The 17,820-nt window shown below is 38.1% G+C and overlaps 5 protein-coding genes across 10 annotated transcripts; 3 read left to right on the top strand and 2 right to left on the bottom strand.

Annotated features, from left to right (window-relative positions):
- The first annotated feature begins 943 nt into the window (after positions 1–943).
- On the top strand, positions 944–3,733 carry LOC17889556 (jacalin-related lectin 22). The gene is made up of 5 exons (XM_006295531.2): positions 944–1,015; positions 1,540–1,747; positions 2,028–2,489; positions 2,736–3,194; positions 3,295–3,733. Exons 2-5 carry the CDS (start codon positions 1,547–1,549, stop codon positions 3,553–3,555), a joined length of 1,383 nt encoding a protein of 460 aa, XP_006295593.1. The 5' UTR covers positions 944–1,015; positions 1,540–1,546; the 3' UTR covers positions 3,556–3,733.
- A 558-nt stretch (positions 3,734–4,291) lies between these two features.
- LOC17889043 (227 kDa spindle- and centromere-associated protein) lies at positions 4,292–8,255 on the top strand. 3 transcript variants are annotated; one of them, XM_006293607.2, is made up of 5 exons: positions 4,292–4,592; positions 5,175–5,478; positions 5,577–7,362; positions 7,482–7,688; positions 7,788–8,255. In XM_006293607.2, exons 2-5 carry the CDS (start codon positions 5,216–5,218, stop codon positions 8,097–8,099), a joined length of 2,568 nt encoding a protein of 855 aa, XP_006293669.1. In that variant the 5' UTR covers positions 4,292–4,592; positions 5,175–5,215; the 3' UTR covers positions 8,100–8,255. The 3 variants fall into 3 exon arrangements, with proteins under 3 accessions (XP_006293669.1, XP_023640109.1, XP_023640110.1); XM_023784341.1 differs by having other exon boundaries at positions 5,559–7,362; XM_023784342.1 differs by lacking the exon at positions 4,292–4,592 and adding an exon at positions 4,971–4,981 and having other exon boundaries at positions 5,559–7,362.
- A 25-nt stretch (positions 8,256–8,280) lies between these two features.
- LOC17890088 (CDP-diacylglycerol--glycerol-3-phosphate 3-phosphatidyltransferase 1, chloroplastic) lies at positions 8,281–10,155 on the bottom strand. The gene is made up of 6 exons (XM_006294647.2): positions 9,652–10,155; positions 9,369–9,466; positions 9,239–9,289; positions 9,017–9,130; positions 8,867–8,923; positions 8,281–8,751 (listed from the first exon to the last, which is right to left on the bottom strand). Exons 1-6 carry the CDS (start codon positions 10,022–10,024, stop codon positions 8,554–8,556), a joined length of 891 nt encoding a protein of 296 aa, XP_006294709.1. The 5' UTR covers positions 10,025–10,155; the 3' UTR covers positions 8,281–8,553.
- A 218-nt stretch (positions 10,156–10,373) lies between these two features.
- On the top strand, positions 10,374–15,795 carry LOC17889615 (TBC1 domain family member 2B). Of its 4 annotated transcripts, none has more exons than XM_023783889.1 (18): positions 10,380–10,645; positions 10,948–11,017; positions 11,252–11,860; positions 11,984–12,163; positions 12,283–12,396; positions 12,506–12,564; positions 12,739–12,805; positions 12,952–13,003; positions 13,087–13,179; positions 13,327–13,410; positions 13,526–13,935; positions 14,023–14,084; positions 14,185–14,254; positions 14,409–14,489; positions 14,589–14,690; positions 15,014–15,138; positions 15,229–15,256; positions 15,472–15,795. In XM_023783889.1, exons 1-18 carry the CDS (start codon positions 10,587–10,589, stop codon positions 15,592–15,594), a joined length of 2,388 nt encoding a protein of 795 aa, XP_023639657.1. In that variant the 5' UTR covers positions 10,380–10,586; the 3' UTR covers positions 15,595–15,795. The 4 variants fall into 4 exon arrangements, with proteins under 4 accessions (XP_023639658.1, XP_023639659.1, XP_023639657.1 ...); XM_006296415.2 differs by having other exon boundaries at positions 10,384–10,645; positions 15,229–15,280; positions 15,472–15,526; XM_023783890.1 differs by lacking the exons at positions 14,589–14,690; positions 15,014–15,138; positions 15,229–15,256; positions 15,472–15,795 and having other exon boundaries at positions 10,374–10,645; positions 14,369–14,460.
- LOC17888579 (probable adenylate kinase 6, chloroplastic) lies at positions 15,794–17,657 on the bottom strand. The gene is made up of 4 exons (XM_023783892.1): positions 17,266–17,657; positions 16,496–16,636; positions 16,128–16,403; positions 15,794–16,056 (listed from the first exon to the last, which is right to left on the bottom strand). The coding sequence occupies exons 1-4, from the start codon at positions 17,623–17,625 to the stop codon at positions 15,919–15,921; spliced, it is 915 nt and encodes a 304-aa protein (XP_023639660.1). The 5' UTR covers positions 17,626–17,657; the 3' UTR covers positions 15,794–15,918.
- Between the last annotated feature and the right edge of the window lie 163 nt (positions 17,658–17,820).

Below are 17,820 nucleotides of genomic sequence, written 5' to 3'. Positions count from 1 at the left end.
AATTAATTAACTACCATAGCATACAACAACTTATCCTCTTCATGATAATATATATTGTTATCATTCTTATTCTTCTTTCTTGTTGGCTGGTTCAGATTCAAGTGTAAGTTCAAAAACTGTCTCGACGAAGCTACGTAGGAAAAAGGAGAAGGAAGAGAAGATAAAGGAGGAGGAGGAGGAGGAGAAGAAGAAGGAGGAGAAAAAAAGGGAGAAGGATGAGAAGAAAAAGGACAAGGAGGAGAAGAAGAAGGCTAAGGTGAAGAAGGAGAAGAAGGAGAAGAAGAACAAGAATTACAATCTTCACCTTTCTGATATCATGCCAACACTTGAACAAGAAGATGATTCATATTTTCTAAATTAAGAATATATGCACGCAGGGATTATTCTGATTTGAGCGTCAGAGACATTTCAAAACACAACATGAATGTAAAAGAGAGTCATTGAAGACACAAAATCAGTGTTGTGGTACATTGTTTTAGTTGTGGTATTCCTTCTTTCTAATGTACATGCCTCTTTTATCATTAACTTTTTCCATCGTCCCCTTTTTGCTGTTCTGTTTTACTATCTTTACTCTGTTTAGAACATAAATCGTGTTTACTTCTGTTCCAAATGAGAGAGTATTGCATGGTTCAGCTACATTTGTTATCTGTTCATCTCTGTTCCCTCACAAAAATCTGGTTAATAGTTTTAGTGGGTTTGGTTCCAAATTTATTCTAGTTAATATATTGAATTTGGTATCTGCTCTTTTGATGCGTTATATTGTTTTATTCATTCGTTGTGCTTTAATAATTTTATCCACATTTGACAAGTTGTGTACTATTATTATTGGTCTCTTATTATTTATCGCATTTGTGACGGAGGCCCTCGTGAACCACGAGTTGATTATAAAAATGTTCAATAATTGAAAAATAAATAAAAACCCCGGTGTTCTAAAGATTGTCAATAAATATACACACTCCAACACAAGGCAAAAAAGATGCATCTCTTCGATCAACCAGAGTTCAAGAATTTATTGGTATCTCTCTCTTCTCTAATTTTTTTTTTTTTGAATTTGTTATATTGTATCATAGCCAAGATTATCCCTTATACCATATGTTTTGTGAAGTACAGTAGTAGCTACTAGCCAGGAGCCTAGGAGTCATTCCCAAAATATTTTTAAGAAGTGTTTGATTTAAATAGATCGTATCACAAAATCTTTAAGAGAAGGGAAAAAATGTGAGCAATAACTGATCTTGATTAGCTAAACAGCTTTCTATTACACCAAATCACCAATAATAGAGCTATCAAATCACACGGTAAAAAATATTTACCCGTCATCAGTTGATTGTTTTATTAATTTGTGTTTCTTGGACCGTTAATTTTGAACTTTTGATGTTCTTGCTATGTACGTCTATGAATAGGCTACAATGTTGTCATGATATTTGTGTATTATTAACCACATACCAGCTTATAGAACAATATAAAGCTTAAATGTACATGAATACTTTATCGCGATAATATATAGAAGAAGTAAATCTCATTTCCAATATATATATGAAGATTCGAAATGGCGAGGATGTACCGGAAGTTGGCACTATGCGGTGGTGAAGGAGGACAGGAATGGGACGACGAGGTATATGAAGGTGTAAGAAAAGTGTATGTAGGGCAAGATCTCAACCGTATCACTTACGTCAAATTTGAGTACGTGAAGGAAGACGGCCAAGTAGTAACACGTGAATATGGGACACCAGATCAACACCCTAAAGAGGTGATCACCACTGTACTTCTTCTTATTTTGTTTGGAATACTATATAATTACTATAGTACGAATGGCTCTTGTGAATTCGGATAATAAAGTTGGGATATATATGAAACCTTCACTTAAGTCGTAAAAACAAGGAGAACAAGAATACTTTTGAGACGGATACGTACGTATCCTTTAGTCTTTCTAAGACTTTTTATTAGTACTTCTGGGAACAAATAATATACAAACTCTAAAGACACCTTTATCATAAAAGCAAACCCTAATAATATTATCATGTTTACAGTTTGCACTTCAATATCCGGACGAACACATCACCACGGTGGAGGGAAGCTACCATCCTGTGGCTCTGCTTGCCACAGAAATGATCACGTCCCTCGTATTTAAGACCTCAAAGGGTAGAAGCTCTCCAACGTTTGGTCCAAACTTGTTTGGAATTACGAACGGTAAAAAGTTTGTTTTTGAAGATGAGGGAAAGAAGATCGTAGGGTTCCATGGAAGAGCCGGTGATGCTCTCGACGCTCTTGGAGTTTACTTTGTATTGGATACAGCGCCAGTCCCTTTATACAAGCTGGATGCCCAAGGTGGTACAGACGGGCGTGTTTGGGATGATGGTTTTTACGACGGCATTAAAACGCTGCGTATTTGTCAAGATAATTCTCGTATCACTTATTTAGAGTTCGAGTACGAGAAAGGCGGGGAAGCAAAGACATGTCACCACGGAGTGAAAGGAAAAACACCAACCGAGGTATTTTTACTAGTTCATATATAGAATTAGCAAAAATAAAATATTATATGTCGTGTTAACTCTATTTATATGTGACATAATATGACAACATGAATTTAGGTTCCAAATATAATTAATTATTTTGTTGTGTATTCTTTGAAATGGTATGAAGTTTCTCTTTTCACACTCCGATTCCATTCTTGTAGCATGCATCTGGATTTCTTACAACAGTAAATATATCTTCTTGAATTTTGCCTCTTGTTACAGTTTGTGCTTGCTTACCCGGACGAATACATCAAATCGGTGGAAGCAACCTATCAGAAACCGAACATTTTCAGCAATACCGCCATCACGTCACTCAAGTTCGAAACATCAAAAGGGAGGACATCATTCTTTGGGTATAATGTGGGTAAGAAGTTTGTGTTGGAGCAAAAGGGTCATAGGCTTGTTGGGTTCCATGGAAAGGAAGATGCAGCTATTGATGCTCTTGGAGCATATTTTGCACCTGTTCCCACTCTGACTCCATTGATTCCAACCAAGAAACTACCAGCAGTAGGCGGCAACGAAGGAGTTACATGGGATGATGGTGTCTATGACGGTGTAAGGAAGATACTTGTAGGACAAGGTAACGATGGTGTATCCTTTGTCAAGTTTGAGTATAGTAAGGGCAAAAACGTTGTACTCGGAGATGACCATGGGAAGATGACATTACTTGGAGCTGAAGAGGTTATATATACTTTTTAGAAACAAACAAGATTTATTGTTTCGATACATTCTCTAAACTACTTACACTTACCCTTTGTTAGTTTTTAATAAATATTTGCAGTTTGTGCTTGAAGATGGTGAATATATCATGGCTATAGATGGCTACTACGATAAGATCTACGGAGTCGAGGCACCAATAATTGTCTGTCTTCAGTTTAAGACAAACAAAAGGGAGTCAATGCCGTTCGGAATGGATTCTGGTGAGAAGTTCTCGCTCGGAGAAGAAGGCCACAAGATCGTTGGATTCCATGGACAAGCTAGCGATGTTGTTCACAGCATCGGAGTCACTATCGTGCCCATCACCACCACCACTACCAAGTGATAAACCTTATCTACCATATTATTTAAACCAGTCCAGTCATATTATATTTGTACCAAATGAAACTTCCAATAAGATTGGTGTGTGTTTTCTTCTTTTAATGTGTGTTTTAAGTTAAAGTAACTTTCTGTGTGTGTACTAAAAATAATATCAATAAGATTGGCGTGTGTGTTCCTTGATATTTTAGTGGCAGAAAAGTTCATGAATGTATAAGAGACAAATGTCATGAAAAAATAATTATATCCTTCTTTACAATTATGTGTCAATAATTCTAAATTTCTAATACTTCAATGACATAATTATCCAATATTGTAAGTTCTTATCTTTAAAATATTTGGTAAAATAATTATATCTTTCTTGACAATTGGAATAGTATTTCATTTAACTTTCTTACATTGATTATCTGGTTGTCTCATATCTCCAATCAATTTTTTTCCCCAAAGTAGTCTGGTTCAAAAAATCTACATGCCTATTAATTTCAGTAAATACTCTGTTCAATTTTTAGTTATTTTGTTAGTTAGCATAATTAGAAGAAAAAAATACTCTCATTATTAATACAAATTTCTAAAAGTTTCTTAGTCCACATTATTATTAACAAATTACCCTTTTTTACTATTAATTGACTTATTTTTTTTAATCTAAGAAAAGGCAAAAAAACAATATTGAGTAATGCTTATTCACCAAACACAGCTAAAAAACAATTAGGCCCACAATTAAAACAAATAAAAAAGGCCCGCTCCTGCCAAAAGATTTAAAAAGTGAACGCTGAGTTACGAAATTACCCTTTATATCCATTCTAATTTACGGACAAAACCTCGTCTCTTTTGTCCTTTCGACTTTCTCTCCTTCTCTGTTAATACTCTGCCGCCGCCGTGACGCGTCTTCCTTGTAATAAAGTCTCTCCGTTAACGTTTAACAAACACGCCGTCAAAAACTCTGCTTTCTATTTGATTTCGGTTTCGGTTTTTGATCATTGAGTTTCCCTCCACATCTCCTCGATTCCCGATTTTGAAGTTGCTCTCTCTGTGACTCTGTTTATGGTAAACTTCATAACTCTCTTTTGAAATTCCGAAAAACATGGTTACTGCTTCAGTTCTGTGTTTCGATTTTTCTTCTTCGCCACTGGAGCTCAGGTTCGATGTTGGGCTTTGTCGACATCAACGAAAAGTTTTCAATCCTGTTTCGTTTTCGAGGTTTTTTTTAGTGGGAAGAATTAAAGGGTAGTTTGGTCTTTTTTACTTAAAGACTTACGACTCACTTCGATGATTACGGATCTGTCAGAAAAGCTCTGACATTTTCATATTTGATAGAGAAATTTGTGGCGATCTTGATCTTGTTCGTTTTCTATTTTTAAACCATATCTGGTATTGTCAAAGCTAAAAAATAGAGAAGATGACTTTGAATTATTCTCGTCGAGTGAAGTGTTTAAGTAAGACTCAACTTTAGAACACTCTCTGCTCTGTTTTGCTGGAAAATGTTAAAACTTTGTGTTTGTTTATGTTTTCAATTTCATGATTACTGTCTCTAATCAATGTCCCTTTCTATGAGCTGTTTTGCCTTTTTTTTTTCTGAACAAAGGAGGAACCTTTTTCTTACTCTTTATCTATCAATTTTGATTCCAGCTGCGGTATTGTAGTGAGGAACCTTTTCCAGCTTGTTACCAATGAAGAAGCTTTTCTTTTTCAAATCATCATCTAGTAGTAATGGAACTGATCATAAACAGCCTCATAAGCAAAAAGATGATCAGTTTCAACAAAATTTGAATAGTCCGAAGGGTTATAACAAGTCTCAGAGTGGAGAATCTGGTGATGCGGCTGCTTTTAGACGAAGCCGTTCATTTTCCTCTGCAGCTTTTCTCATTGATGGAACTTCTTCAAATGATGCTACTAGAAGCAGCCAACATCGTTTGCGAAATCATTCCTCACGGTAATTTAGATTCTTCTTGTTGTTGTTATATTGAATTGAAAAAATAATGAATCAAGTTGTTGATTTGTATGTCTCATCAGATGTTTTACTCCAGACAGACAATGTAAAGAATCTGCAAGTTTGTCAACTTGTTCTAGTAATGTCCTGGACCGTTACATTGATGGAGAAGAGCATTTAGAACGGAGTAAGCAAAAGAGTGGTTCACCACATAGTAGTCTCTCTGGAAGTAGAAGGGGGCTTCCACCACGAGCTCAACAATCCCCTTCACCATTATCAGATAGTGGCGGCAAAGACAAACGGAAATCTAAAGGTTTGAGGGATGCATCGGCTCGTTCACTTGCAAGAAGCGTTATTGAGAGACTATCTCATAATACTCAGGGCAAGTCCAAGGCGTTAAGTTATGAGCCCATCAGAATACAAGATGTATGTGGTGGTTACAATGGTAAAACTCTTGTCTCAAACTCGGATGTTTTGGCTGATCTTGTTGTTCCACTGACTGAACATTATGAACGGGTGAGCGAATATTACGCGGATGACCAAGCAGAACAGCAGCACCAACAGTTTTTATTACATGGTAAGGACATGTTTATGGGAACTAATGGTGTATGTAAGGAAGGTGATGTTTGTTCAGAGCTAGAAAGGAGATATAAAGAAGCTGAGAAGAGAGTGAAGTTGCTTTCTCAAGAACTGGAGGAGAAGAAGTTTCTTTCAGGCTGTGATTTCGATGTTTCATCTTTGGTTGGGGATATTAGACAAATGGAAGAAGAGAGGGTAGGCTTGGCTTTTGAGGTTTTAAGTCTTTTGCGGTCACAAATGGATGAGAGGGCTTCTACTAGGGAAGAGATCAGACGGGCAAAGACAGATCGGGACTTGCATGTAAAGAGGCTAGAAAAAGAGAAGAGTGAGTTACAGGTTGAGTTGGAGAAAGAGTTTGATAGAAGGTCAGGTGAGTTTACTTCAAAGCTTGAGAGTTTCAAACTGGAGGAGAAGAGGCTAAGGGAGCGTGTCAGAGAGCTTGCCGAGCATAATGTCTCACTCCAGAGAGAAATATCTACTTTTCATGAGAAGGAAACTGAGCGCATCGATATGATAAGACATTTGGATGAAACAGTCACGGAGTTGAGTGGAACAGCAGGGGAATTTCGTGAAGAAAACTTGTATCTTATGCAAAACCTCACCAAATTACAAGAGAGTTACACTGGTAGTACCGATGATCTTGATTGCATAAGAAGAAACTTTGAGGAGAAAGATATGGAATGCAAGGAGCTACACAAATCTGTGACAAAGCTCCTAAGAACCTGCAAAGAACAAGAGAAGACTATTGAGGGACTTAAAGAAAGCCTCTCTGAGGAAATTAAGAAGCAACCGTCAGAGCATGTGGACAAGAAGCTTCAGATGGAGCAAATAAGGTTGGTAGGAGTTGAATTGGCACTTAGAAAAGAGGTAGAATCAATGAAGCTCGAAGCTGAATCTCTTGTTCGTGAGAATAACTGTCTGCTGAATCATGTCAAAAGAAATGGAGAAGAAGCTGACGTTACGACCTTCAAGCTAGATAATGAGATGAAGATGCGAGTATGCCAGTTGCAAGACCAAGGGCTGTCAATGCTAAATGAGAGCACTCAGCTGTGTTACAAGTTATTGAAGATCATCAAAGAGAAATTAACCCAGTTCCCTGAGTCCTATCAATCAGTGAATAATGGATTGAGTGAGCAGTTTCTGATTGAATCTGAGATGAGAGTTCATGGAATAAGGCGTGGAACTGAAAGCTTGAAGAGGAGTTTGCAGACAGTATCAAGTTTGTTGCTTGAGAAATCCAATGATAATTCTGAATCATCTTGCTCAACTTCTGCTAGGCCTAGTGAGCCAAACAACCAATCGGTGGAGGTGAGTTTTCCAATACCTATTCATATTTTATCCTTCAATGGGTGCTAATATCATTTAGAACATAGGCTTACATGGTTGTCTCTGTGCTAAATGATTCGCCTTTTTTTAATCTGATTTAGAAATCCCTGAGAGCTGAACTAAGAGCAGAAACTCTAGTCACGAGTTTATTAAGAGAGAAACTGTATTCCAAGGAAGAAGAAATCGAACAGCTGCAAGCAGAAGTAGCAGCAGGAGTACGAGGTAACGAAGTTCTACAATGTGAAATCCAAAACACTTTAGACAACCTTTCGGTAAACAACCATCAACTAAAAGACCTCAAGCTGCAGGTATTTCTCTGTTTTTTTTGTACTTATTGTTTGCTCATAAGGAAATAAAAGCTCCTTGAGTGTGTTCTGAATCTGATGATGGTTTGATTAAAACATCAGATGGAGAAGAAGGACGAGATCATAAACAGGCTTGAAATAAATCTCCAAGAAGCTGTAAAGGACTTGGCTACATTACCAAAAGTGTTGGAGGAAAGGGAAGAGATGTGGAAGGAAGTGAAGGAATGCAGGAAGAGAAACATGGATTTGGAGTCAGACAAGGAGATGTTGAAGAACAAGGTAGAGAAACTGGAAGAGGACACACTCTTTAAAGAAGGTCAGATCACAATACTAAAAGACACGCTTGGAAGCAGGCATTTCGATCTTCTTCTCTCCAGTCCTGAGTTCTCATATAATGATTTCTTAGTACAATAAGACAACACAATAAGTAAATGTATATATAAGGCGTCTGTTTCTCGTATTCTTGTTTCTATCTTTCTATCTCGTATTCTTTTTGTAAAGAGATATGAGAAACTTCATGGTCAACATCTTCTTATCCACTACAACATGTATTGGAATATTAGAGTTATATATGAACACTTGTTAATCACCTAAAAAACTCTAAAAAGCTTATAAAACAAAGATCAAATTTGCCAAGCACAATACACACATTATTAGGCTTTAACCTTGACGAGATTACACATTTCATATTGTGTTGGGAAAGAGCACAGCTAAGTCATCTACATATTCTACTAGTACTTCTTTCTACATGCTGTCAAGCATTTCTCATGAGATTACTGCTCCTGTACAGGCCATGACTGAGAGACCCTTTCCATCAATGCATGTGTATCCATCCAAATGCAGGTCAACGCAAAACAAAACCAGTAGACTACTTCATTAGTACTTTCCATATCTTCCTCATATAAACGACCAAAGACCAAACCGATAGTCCTGCCGATACATAAAGCAAACCAGCACCCGAGGCGACGAGCCATCCAATATTGCTATCCCGGCTTGCAAGAAGTATGGTTAGTGCTGTCATCTGTGTGGCGGTTTTCCACTTGCCCAAGTTATTTACAGCAACCGCCTGCAAGCATCAATCAATACCATTTCATGAGGAGTCAGTAAGAACAAAAAAAAAGAAGAAAAGAAAGCTCTTACGCACTACAAAATCAGAGATGGATGTTAGTGATTGAACTTACCTCTAAAAGCTTTCCATTTTGAGATGCAGCCCATTCTCTTACTGCTGACATAGTAATCTACAAATGTATCATATAGTTAAGGACATGTTTACTTATTCTCCATGTGAATGAAATTAAGGAATTCCGATCAATTTTGCTACAATATCTGACCTCTCTACCAATGATTGCAATAGAAGGCACCGTCAATAACCAAGGAACTGGTCCTAATACAGCAACGTCGATAGGTTTTGTACACAGTAAGATCAATGTAGCTGCGACCATAAGCTGAAAACCCAAGACATCCATAAATAAGAGATATGTGTATCTAGGCTACACAGATATTTTTATTCCACTATAATCTAAAGGGTATTTTAGAAAGACAAGTCTACACACCTTATCTGCAACTGGATCCAAAAAGGCACCAAACGCAGAACCTAACTTCATCTGAAAAGTACACGATCTGACCATTTAGATTGCACTGTGAAATGCAGGAACACATACGAGATTGGTATAAAGAAAATACCTTGCGGGCAAGATAGCCGTCAAGCCAGTCTGTAATGGCTGCTGCAATGAAAATGCTTGTTGTAGCAGTTGTCCCCCACCAACTATCACAGTAAAACGCTACACCCAACAAAACAAAAGAATGAACAAATATTTCAATCCCAAAACAAAAACGTATCTCTGTATAATGTTGAGCTCAAGAAATGATTCCACAGAAGCAGAAAGGATCATAATTTCTTGTTAGACCATAAGCATTTTGACACATTCAAATCCAAAACAAAATTGCAGGCAACAAATTAACGTACTTGCGACGAGAAGCGGAACGGCGGCGACACGACCAAGTGTTAATACGGTAGGCAATGTAAGAACTTTAGAAGATGATTGCTGCGGAGAATTGTCGTCACCATCATCAAGCTGCCCTTGACCACTGGCACTGAAACTGTTTCGGGAAGAGGAAGTTGGTCTGCCTTGCTCCGACGAAGAGGATGAAGAAAAGCAGAAAAGGCGATGGTGGCTACATCTATGAATCGGAAACCTCAGAGCTGTACGGGAAGCGATAATGCAGCGGCGTGAGTAGGAACGGCTAAGATGCGCCGGAAAACAAAAGGTTGGGTTTGGACGTAATGTGCGGCGCAAATTGACATCGACGATTAACGAAGCGAGACCTGATCTGAGCATGGGCGAGCTTCTAACTGGATCGGTCTCTTCAGAGATTTTGAATTGAAACAAGCAAACAAATCAATCGAATAAGAAGATCAAGTTATCAGCGAGATTAGCCGAAAAAGATGGAGAGAGAGGTCCGACTGATGGAATTCGAAGAAATTGGGAAGACGGTGTGACGTGGACTCAAAAGGGTAAAAATGACTTTTAATCAAACACCAAACAAGTGGGCTTTTAGTTGAATTAGGCCCATATTTAATTAACTTATGTCCGATGTATAAATGTCCAGTAAATGTATATTTGCAAAGGAGGCCAAAGGTTTCGGGGAATTGATGATAAGTAAAGTAAACAATTAAAGCATGTAATAACGTCCTCTACGACAATCTCGGACCTTTTCTTCGTCTGTCTCTCTCTACACTGTAACTTCATCCATTTTTTTCCAACTTCAGTCGCGTGTAATGATGATCAATTAGTGTTGCTTGTTCCATCGGATCTTCTTCTTCGCTCAGCCACCTTTTTCAACTCCTCACCGACTTCACTCTGAGAGAGATCTCGCTCTCCGACTAAGGATTAAGGAATAATGATCGCTGACGCCGTTTCCAATCCCGTTAATAATCTATTCTCATCCGACCACAAAAGGTATCGCCTTTAGAGCTTCTCCGTTGCTACATTGCCTAGCTCTTTGTGTTTCTGTTTCTAATTTACCACATTTTGAGGGATCTTTTTGAAATTCAGTTAGTCTCTGCTCTAGATTTGCTGAGCAAAATGGTGTCTTTCTGATCACTAGTTGAGCATCTGATGATGATTATCTTGATTTTATCTTTATCTTAGTTACTGGAACTTAGTTTTCCTTTGAAACGGTGATTTTTGCTGTTATCTGCTGTAATCCTTAGTAATTCTAAGTACTGATGAAGTCAATGTGGTTGGTTTTTTATAAACAGGGATGCATATGGATTTTCTGTGAGGCCTCAGCATGTGCAACAATACCGAGAACATGTTAATATCTACAAGGTTCCACTTCTATCTCCAAAACTGATTTAGTGCATATTCACACCACTAGACAAAAGGCTTGGTTTGTCTTAAATTTAGTGGTCAAATTGCAATCTATGTTAAACTATTCAAAAATGGACTAAACTTAGAAATTTTCATTTAGTGGTACTGATCAATTGCTTGAAATATGCAGTCGCTGCCATTCATTTACTTGATGTTTTAACCTTAAATGTGCTCCTTGTTGTTAAAATGCAGGAGGAAGAAGAGGAGAGGTCGGCCAGGTGGAACAAATTCCTGAAAGATCATGCAGAATCTGGCATGTCACCTGTGAATGGATCTTCTGAAAATTATCATGTACATCCAAGTGAGAGCGACAAGAAAAAACAAGAGGAACTAAACAAGAGAACCCAAGGAAAAGATTTGTATACTGAAAAGCCAGGTTCTGATTTAACTCCTGGAAATAAGAGAGAGGGAAATGAAGTTCTCAATGGAGAGAAGAATGGGCACAAAGTTCAGTTATGGACCGAGATCAGACCATCTCTTCAAGCAATTGAGGAATTGATGAGTGTCCGTATCAAGATGAAGGAAGAGTCCTCAAACGGCTACCAAGAACTTCAGAAATTAAATTCTTTACCTTCAACTGATGCGACCAAATTTTCGGAGGGAGTAACTGAGAATGATTCTGAAGACGAGTTCTATGATGTGGAGAGATCAGATCTAATTCAGGATGGTTCTTCAGATGGTACAAGTGTCTCCAGCATGTCTGCTAATGTTGATGCAACCTCCCTAGTATCTGCATGCCCCTGGAAAGAAGAACTTGAAGTCCTTGTTCGTGGCGGTGCACCTATGGCTCTGAGGGGTGAGGTAATAAACCTTTGTCATTCTGGATTATTTCCTTCTCTTTTCTATTTTGTTTATCATTCTCCAAGTATTAATATTTAGTTCTTATTATACTCAATAATTGAAAGTATATATACTAATATTCAGCTCTGGCAAGCATTTGTGGGAGTTAAGAAACGTCGGGTCAAGAATTATTACCAAAATCTACTAGCTGCTGATAGTCTAGGAAACGACATAGAGCAGGAGCACATGCAGCATGCAGATGAGAAAGGTTCAAGTACAGACCCCCTCGCTGCTGTGGAAAAATGGAAAGGACAGATAGAAAAGGTTAGCAGCTATTTTATCCTCCAATACTTGGTATCAATCATTTTCTAACTAGTGATGCAGTGCTGGAATCCTGTTGATCCTGGTCATTTTCCTCAAGTTGTTGCTTATTTCGAGTACAGGATTTACCCCGGACATTTCCAGGTCATCCTGCCCTAGATGATGATTTCAGAAATGCTCTGCGGCGGTTGCTAACTGCCTATGCTAGACATAATCCCTCTGTTGGATACTGCCAGGTATTCGGTTATTAAATACTGTCACTCCTGTAATCTAGTATGGTGACATGCTCACAAAAAAAAGAACATCTCAGTTATTTGTTATCTTGTATCAATCAATTATGTGCAGGCCATGAATTTCTTCGCTGCACTTTTATTACTTCTGATGCCCGAAGAGAATGCCTTTTGGTATGTATGGAAACTGCTCAATAACTCTTAATATTGTTTCTCAATGAACCCATCTCTTTGGATCTGTGTGAAATTCGTGTACCTATGAGTTCATTTTCTCTTGGTTGAATATTAGCTCACTCCCTCAAATCTTCTTTTGTAACAAATGTGTAATATTTTTTCGGACTTTTGAAGGTCGCTAATAGGCATCATTGATGACTACTTCAATAATTATTATTCAGAAGAGATGATCGAGTCCCAGGTAATTATTAGTTTTTGTTCTTTTGTTTTTTTGTACTGCATTTCTATATTTTGGGACCAGCTAGTGATAGCATTCAAAAGTTATACTCTTCCCTCCACAGATAAATCATTTTTTTAATTATTCTTTTATATGGAATCTTATACCAGGTCGACCAACGAGTCCTGGAGGAGTTAATTGGAGAGAGATTCCCTAAATTGGGTTAGTATTTTAATTGTCCTGTTTCATCTTACCAAGAGCTGCAGTTGGTGCTAATGTTTTGTGTGATTTCTGTATTTCTGCAGTTCAGCATCTAGATTTTCTTGGAGTGCAGGTGGCTTGTGTTACAGGGCCATGGTTTCTTTCCATCTTCATTAATATGCTTCCATGGGAAAGTGGTCAGGTTTTAAAAATTGGAAGTTTAAATTTTATTTTTGTAGGCAAATTTTTGAAATTCTCTTGCGTTTCTCTTTGCTGCTGTAAAAAAGATGCCAATCTTTAAATATTCTGAATGTCAGTCTAATATATATTATTTGGTATAACAGTTCTCAGAGTGTGGGATGTGCTTCTATTTGAAGGAAATCGTGTTATGCTTTTCAGAACAGCTCTTGCATTGATGGAGTTTTATGGTACTCGGTCGAACCTTAGTGTCTGTATAATTTAAGTGATAAGTTTTGTGGACTCTCTGAACATACAGTAACAATCAATGGAATTGCTCTTAATTTCTTATATTTGCCATAACAGGTCCTGCATTGGTTACAACCAAGGACACTGGAGATGCTGTTACTTTGTTACAATCAATGACTGGTTCCACATTTGATAGCAGCCAGCTCGTTTTCACTGCTTCCATGGGTTACCAAAATGTAAATGAAAGTAGATTGCAGGAATTAAGAAGTAAACACAGACCAACTGTGATAGCTGCATACGAGGAAAGATTAAAGGATCTTCAAGCTTGGAGGGATTCGAAAGACCAGGCATCCAAATTGCGTAGTTCTAAGCAAGACCCAAAATCTGTTTTAGTGGATTCTAGCAAAGCCTCGTTGTCAAATGGGAGTTTATCTCGTTCCGAATCAGGATCCAGTTATGCAGACGAAGTCTTTATTAGCCTAACTGGGAATGGGGACATAGATTGTTTTCAAGATCTTCAACAACAGGTAATTTGTGTCACCCTTTCTGATGAGGTAGCACCAGTAATTGCAGTGAAAACTTAGAATAAGAACACTTGCCCACAAAAATTGCAGGTTCTTTGGTTGAAGGGTGAACTTCACAAGTTGCTTGACGAAAAAAGATCAACTGTACTAAGGTTAATCTTGTAGCTTTGTATATGGTTTTGGATATTGAAATCACTTGTAAAATTTTATATATCCCCTCATTTCCCTTGATCGCTACCTATGTTATTATAGAGCTGAAGAGTTGCAGGTAGCTCTCATGGAGATGGTCAAACAAGACAATCGGCGTCAACTGAATGCTAAGGTATTCCTATTTTTGAAACTCATGTTGCCTAATTGAGCATTTGGTGGTACATTCAGTTAATTCTTCTCTTCTGTCATTAATAAGGATGTTGCTTGCTCATTCTATTTTTAATAGTCTGACTTGCTTCATGCCACTGAACGTAAATTGTGGGTAGATTGAGCAATTAGAGCAAGAGGTGACAGAGCTGCGAAGACTTGTTTCTGATAAGAGGGAGCAAGAAGGTGCTATGATACAGGTCTGCACGTGCAACTTGTTTACTTTTCAAAATAATCTGTTCTCTCTTCTATTGCAATTCAATGTATGGTAATTTTAAGACCACTTGAAATTTATGAAGGCCTTGATGCGAATGGAGCAAGAGCATAAAGTAGCAGAAGATTCACGGAGACTTGCTGAGCAGGATGCAGTAGCTCAGAGATGTGCTGCTGAAGTGCTTCAGGTTAGAAAGTTTGCGTTGACTACAAAAATTGATGAAAGTGTGTTGCCTATCTGTTTCAAAGAGTATTAACTGCTAACCTCTACTTTTTGTGTGTGTGGGGTCGAGTGTGATTTATCCACTGGCTTATCTACTTGCTATAGAAATAGTTACGCCTGATGATTCCTTCCTAGAAATTTGGAGCTTGCTGGTTCTTCTTTAGCATGATACCTTGTGACACTACTTTATATGAGGATATTATCTTGTTATAGTTTCGTTGTCTCAGCATGCATATATTCAAGGGGGAAAAAGAAGTTATTCTCAGTATGATAATGCTAATGTTGTAGGAAAAGTATGAGGAAGCTGTTGCTGCACTCGCTGAGATGGAGGAGAGGGCAGTAATGGCAGAATCCATGTTGGAGGCAACTTTGCAGTATCAATCTGGCCAAGTTAAAGCACAACCTACACCACGGTCAGTTTCTCTGGCATATATCATGTAAACGTAATGTAGAATTTTCCATTGCATGCATTATGTCACCATTTGTTTTCTGAAACTTTTCAGGCAACTGAAGCAAGATTTGCCGGTCATGGTCAGTCCCTAGAATCTTATCCAAGTTAGTCTCCCTCTTTCTCTCATACATTGTATATGTCTGCTTCAAGATAAGAGTTTACTATATGTAACCACATTACATGCATAATTGGAGTTTCTTTGGTTTTCTCGATGTGGTCTTAACAACAAATTGTGAATAGATCTTATTACATAGGAATCTGGCATTAACAAGGCCTTTCTGACCTGCCATTGCAGAACACTACACATGAAAAACCTAAAGAGCAAGTTAACGATGAGAAGCCATCAACAGGAAAAAACACAAATTACATAGCAGAAGAAAATGACACGAAGTTCCAAGACACTGCGACACTCTGTTAGGTATATAATTATACATATTGCCAATTAGATTCTCGACATAACTAGTAGATATATTGAATTACGTAATTCCTTTGGTAAGCATAGAAACAATTTGTTGCCAAGTCAACCTCTGTTTGTATGAGAAAGAGTTTTCAACTATCTATAGTGGACCTGGATCCACAAGAAAAATCAACTATATAATATATGTATCAATTAATCATAGTGGGACATGTATCTCCTTTATTGACTATCTTTAGCATATATGCACGAGGAAGATTGCTCGAGCAAAGAATGTAGTACAAGATGTTGATTCAATCATAAAATACAGAGAGAGATAACGAGGGATTAGGCTATTGCAGACTGTTTATCGTTTTCAAGGTTTAACGCTCTGAGGAGCCTTGGCCATGACTCCGGGATTCCACCTGGTAATTCAAATTCCAACAGCTTCCCACGCTTCCTGTAGAATTCCTCCACTGGTTGGGTCTGCAGAAGAGTAAACATTGTTTAAATCTGTCAGAGTATGACTCATGGACGCAGAAAGAAGAAAAACTTACCATTTTGTTGTAAATCCTGAGTCTTTCCTTGACGACTTCTTCGGTGTCATCAGCTCGGCTTATGAGCTTTGATTCACAGCTTGGCGGAGGAAGAAGTGGAGGCATATACATTCTGGGACTATCATCATTATCACCTTTGATATCAATGCACGCAACATTATAGTTTGCACCACACTCGCTGCAAATTCTTCTTCCTAGACATTTGGCAAGTAATGCCTCTTCCCGAAGCTTCAAATTTATCACCAGATCGATATTAGTCACTCCCTCCAGAATTTCCTACAAGACACAGAAAAAATGGAAGAAACAGAGAGGATATCAATGTCAAGGTTTTTCAACCAACCAGGTTTTTTAGTCAATAAAATGCTCACCGCCTGTGTGACGGTTCGTGGAAAACCATCAAGAATGTATCCAGCTTCACCCTTCTCTTTGCCAGCTTCAAGTCGCTTTGATAACAAACTAATGATGAATTCGTCAGGAACCAATTTCCCGTGGTTAACAAGCTCCTTTAGCTACACCAATGCAGCAACAATTGACAAAAATTGTGTGAATATGCTAATCACCTCACAACGATAAGCTTCTTTAACACACATGTGATAAAAACTCTACACACATACAGTTATCTTTTAAACAACTATAATCGATATAAGAGTTCCGTTAAAGGACTTTAGTGCTAAGCTAAAACACATGATCTCTTAACATATAATAAACTCAATAACTAAAACCCCTGTTCTAGTTCCACACAAGAGATATATACAACCTCAAAAATTCGTTATCCGTCCTTGATCCTTGTAATACCAAAAGAATTCTCCTTTCACAGGAAAATAAAAAATCTGATCTTAGCACAGCATGTTGATGACATATGTGGAGACTATCAACAAAAATTCAACATTAACACCCCAAAGACATCAACTGAGGTTTCACTGAGACCAAGTAAGACTGGAAAATATGCAACATAGGGGCCTTTTGTGAGGTATGATCAGAGATAGAGATTGAACACTGTCTCTCAACAGACTCAAACCAAGACTATGCTGCTAGCTTATACAATATCATCGATCATCAAAGTTAAAAACACAGGATCATAGAATCTATTCATCTCTATGACTTGATTCAGAATCCCTGTTCCCCCGTAAACTCTAACCTGAGAGGAGAGGAGACCAGAAGAGGAGAGCTCATCACGAACGAGATCACCAGTGGCAATATGAGGAACGCCGAGTAGAGAAGAGAGACGAGATGCATAGGTTCCTTTACCAACACCGGGACATCCAAGAAACACCCAGTGGAAATTTCTCCCTTTGTATGGAGACGGAGACGAAGACGAAGACGAAGACGAAGACTTCTCGAGCTGTGCCGCAGCCTCCTCGAGATCGATTTTGGGGTCCAGCGAAGGCCCAGACGAAGAAGAAGAAGAGGAAGAAGAAATAGACCTAATGAAGAAAGAAGAAATAGTATTCTTCACCGTCGCCGTCGCCGGCCTAAATAGACGGTGAGAAACGGCCATGAAGAAACAAAGTGAAGAAGAAGAAATGATTGTTGTTGTGTCTGTGTAATTTTTTGGTTCATTAATTAGTAATTCTTTGTTGTTCCGGTTTGGTTTATGTAAGGAAATATTTTTGATTAAATTAATTTCGGTTAACTGCTTAGACCCGCCGGGCAAAACCCGTTAAAATTGGGTCTTTTGACCCGTTTTGCGCTT

This window comes from Capsella rubella, unplaced genomic scaffold, assembly GCF_000375325.1.
Source record: "Capsella rubella cultivar Monte Gargano unplaced genomic scaffold, Caprub1_0 scaffold_4, whole genome shotgun sequence".
NCBI lineage: Eukaryota > Viridiplantae > Streptophyta > Magnoliopsida > Brassicales > Brassicaceae > Capsella > Capsella rubella.
Note: the sequence above shows the minus strand (reverse complement) of the source record. Positions and strands in the feature narration are given on the sequence as shown.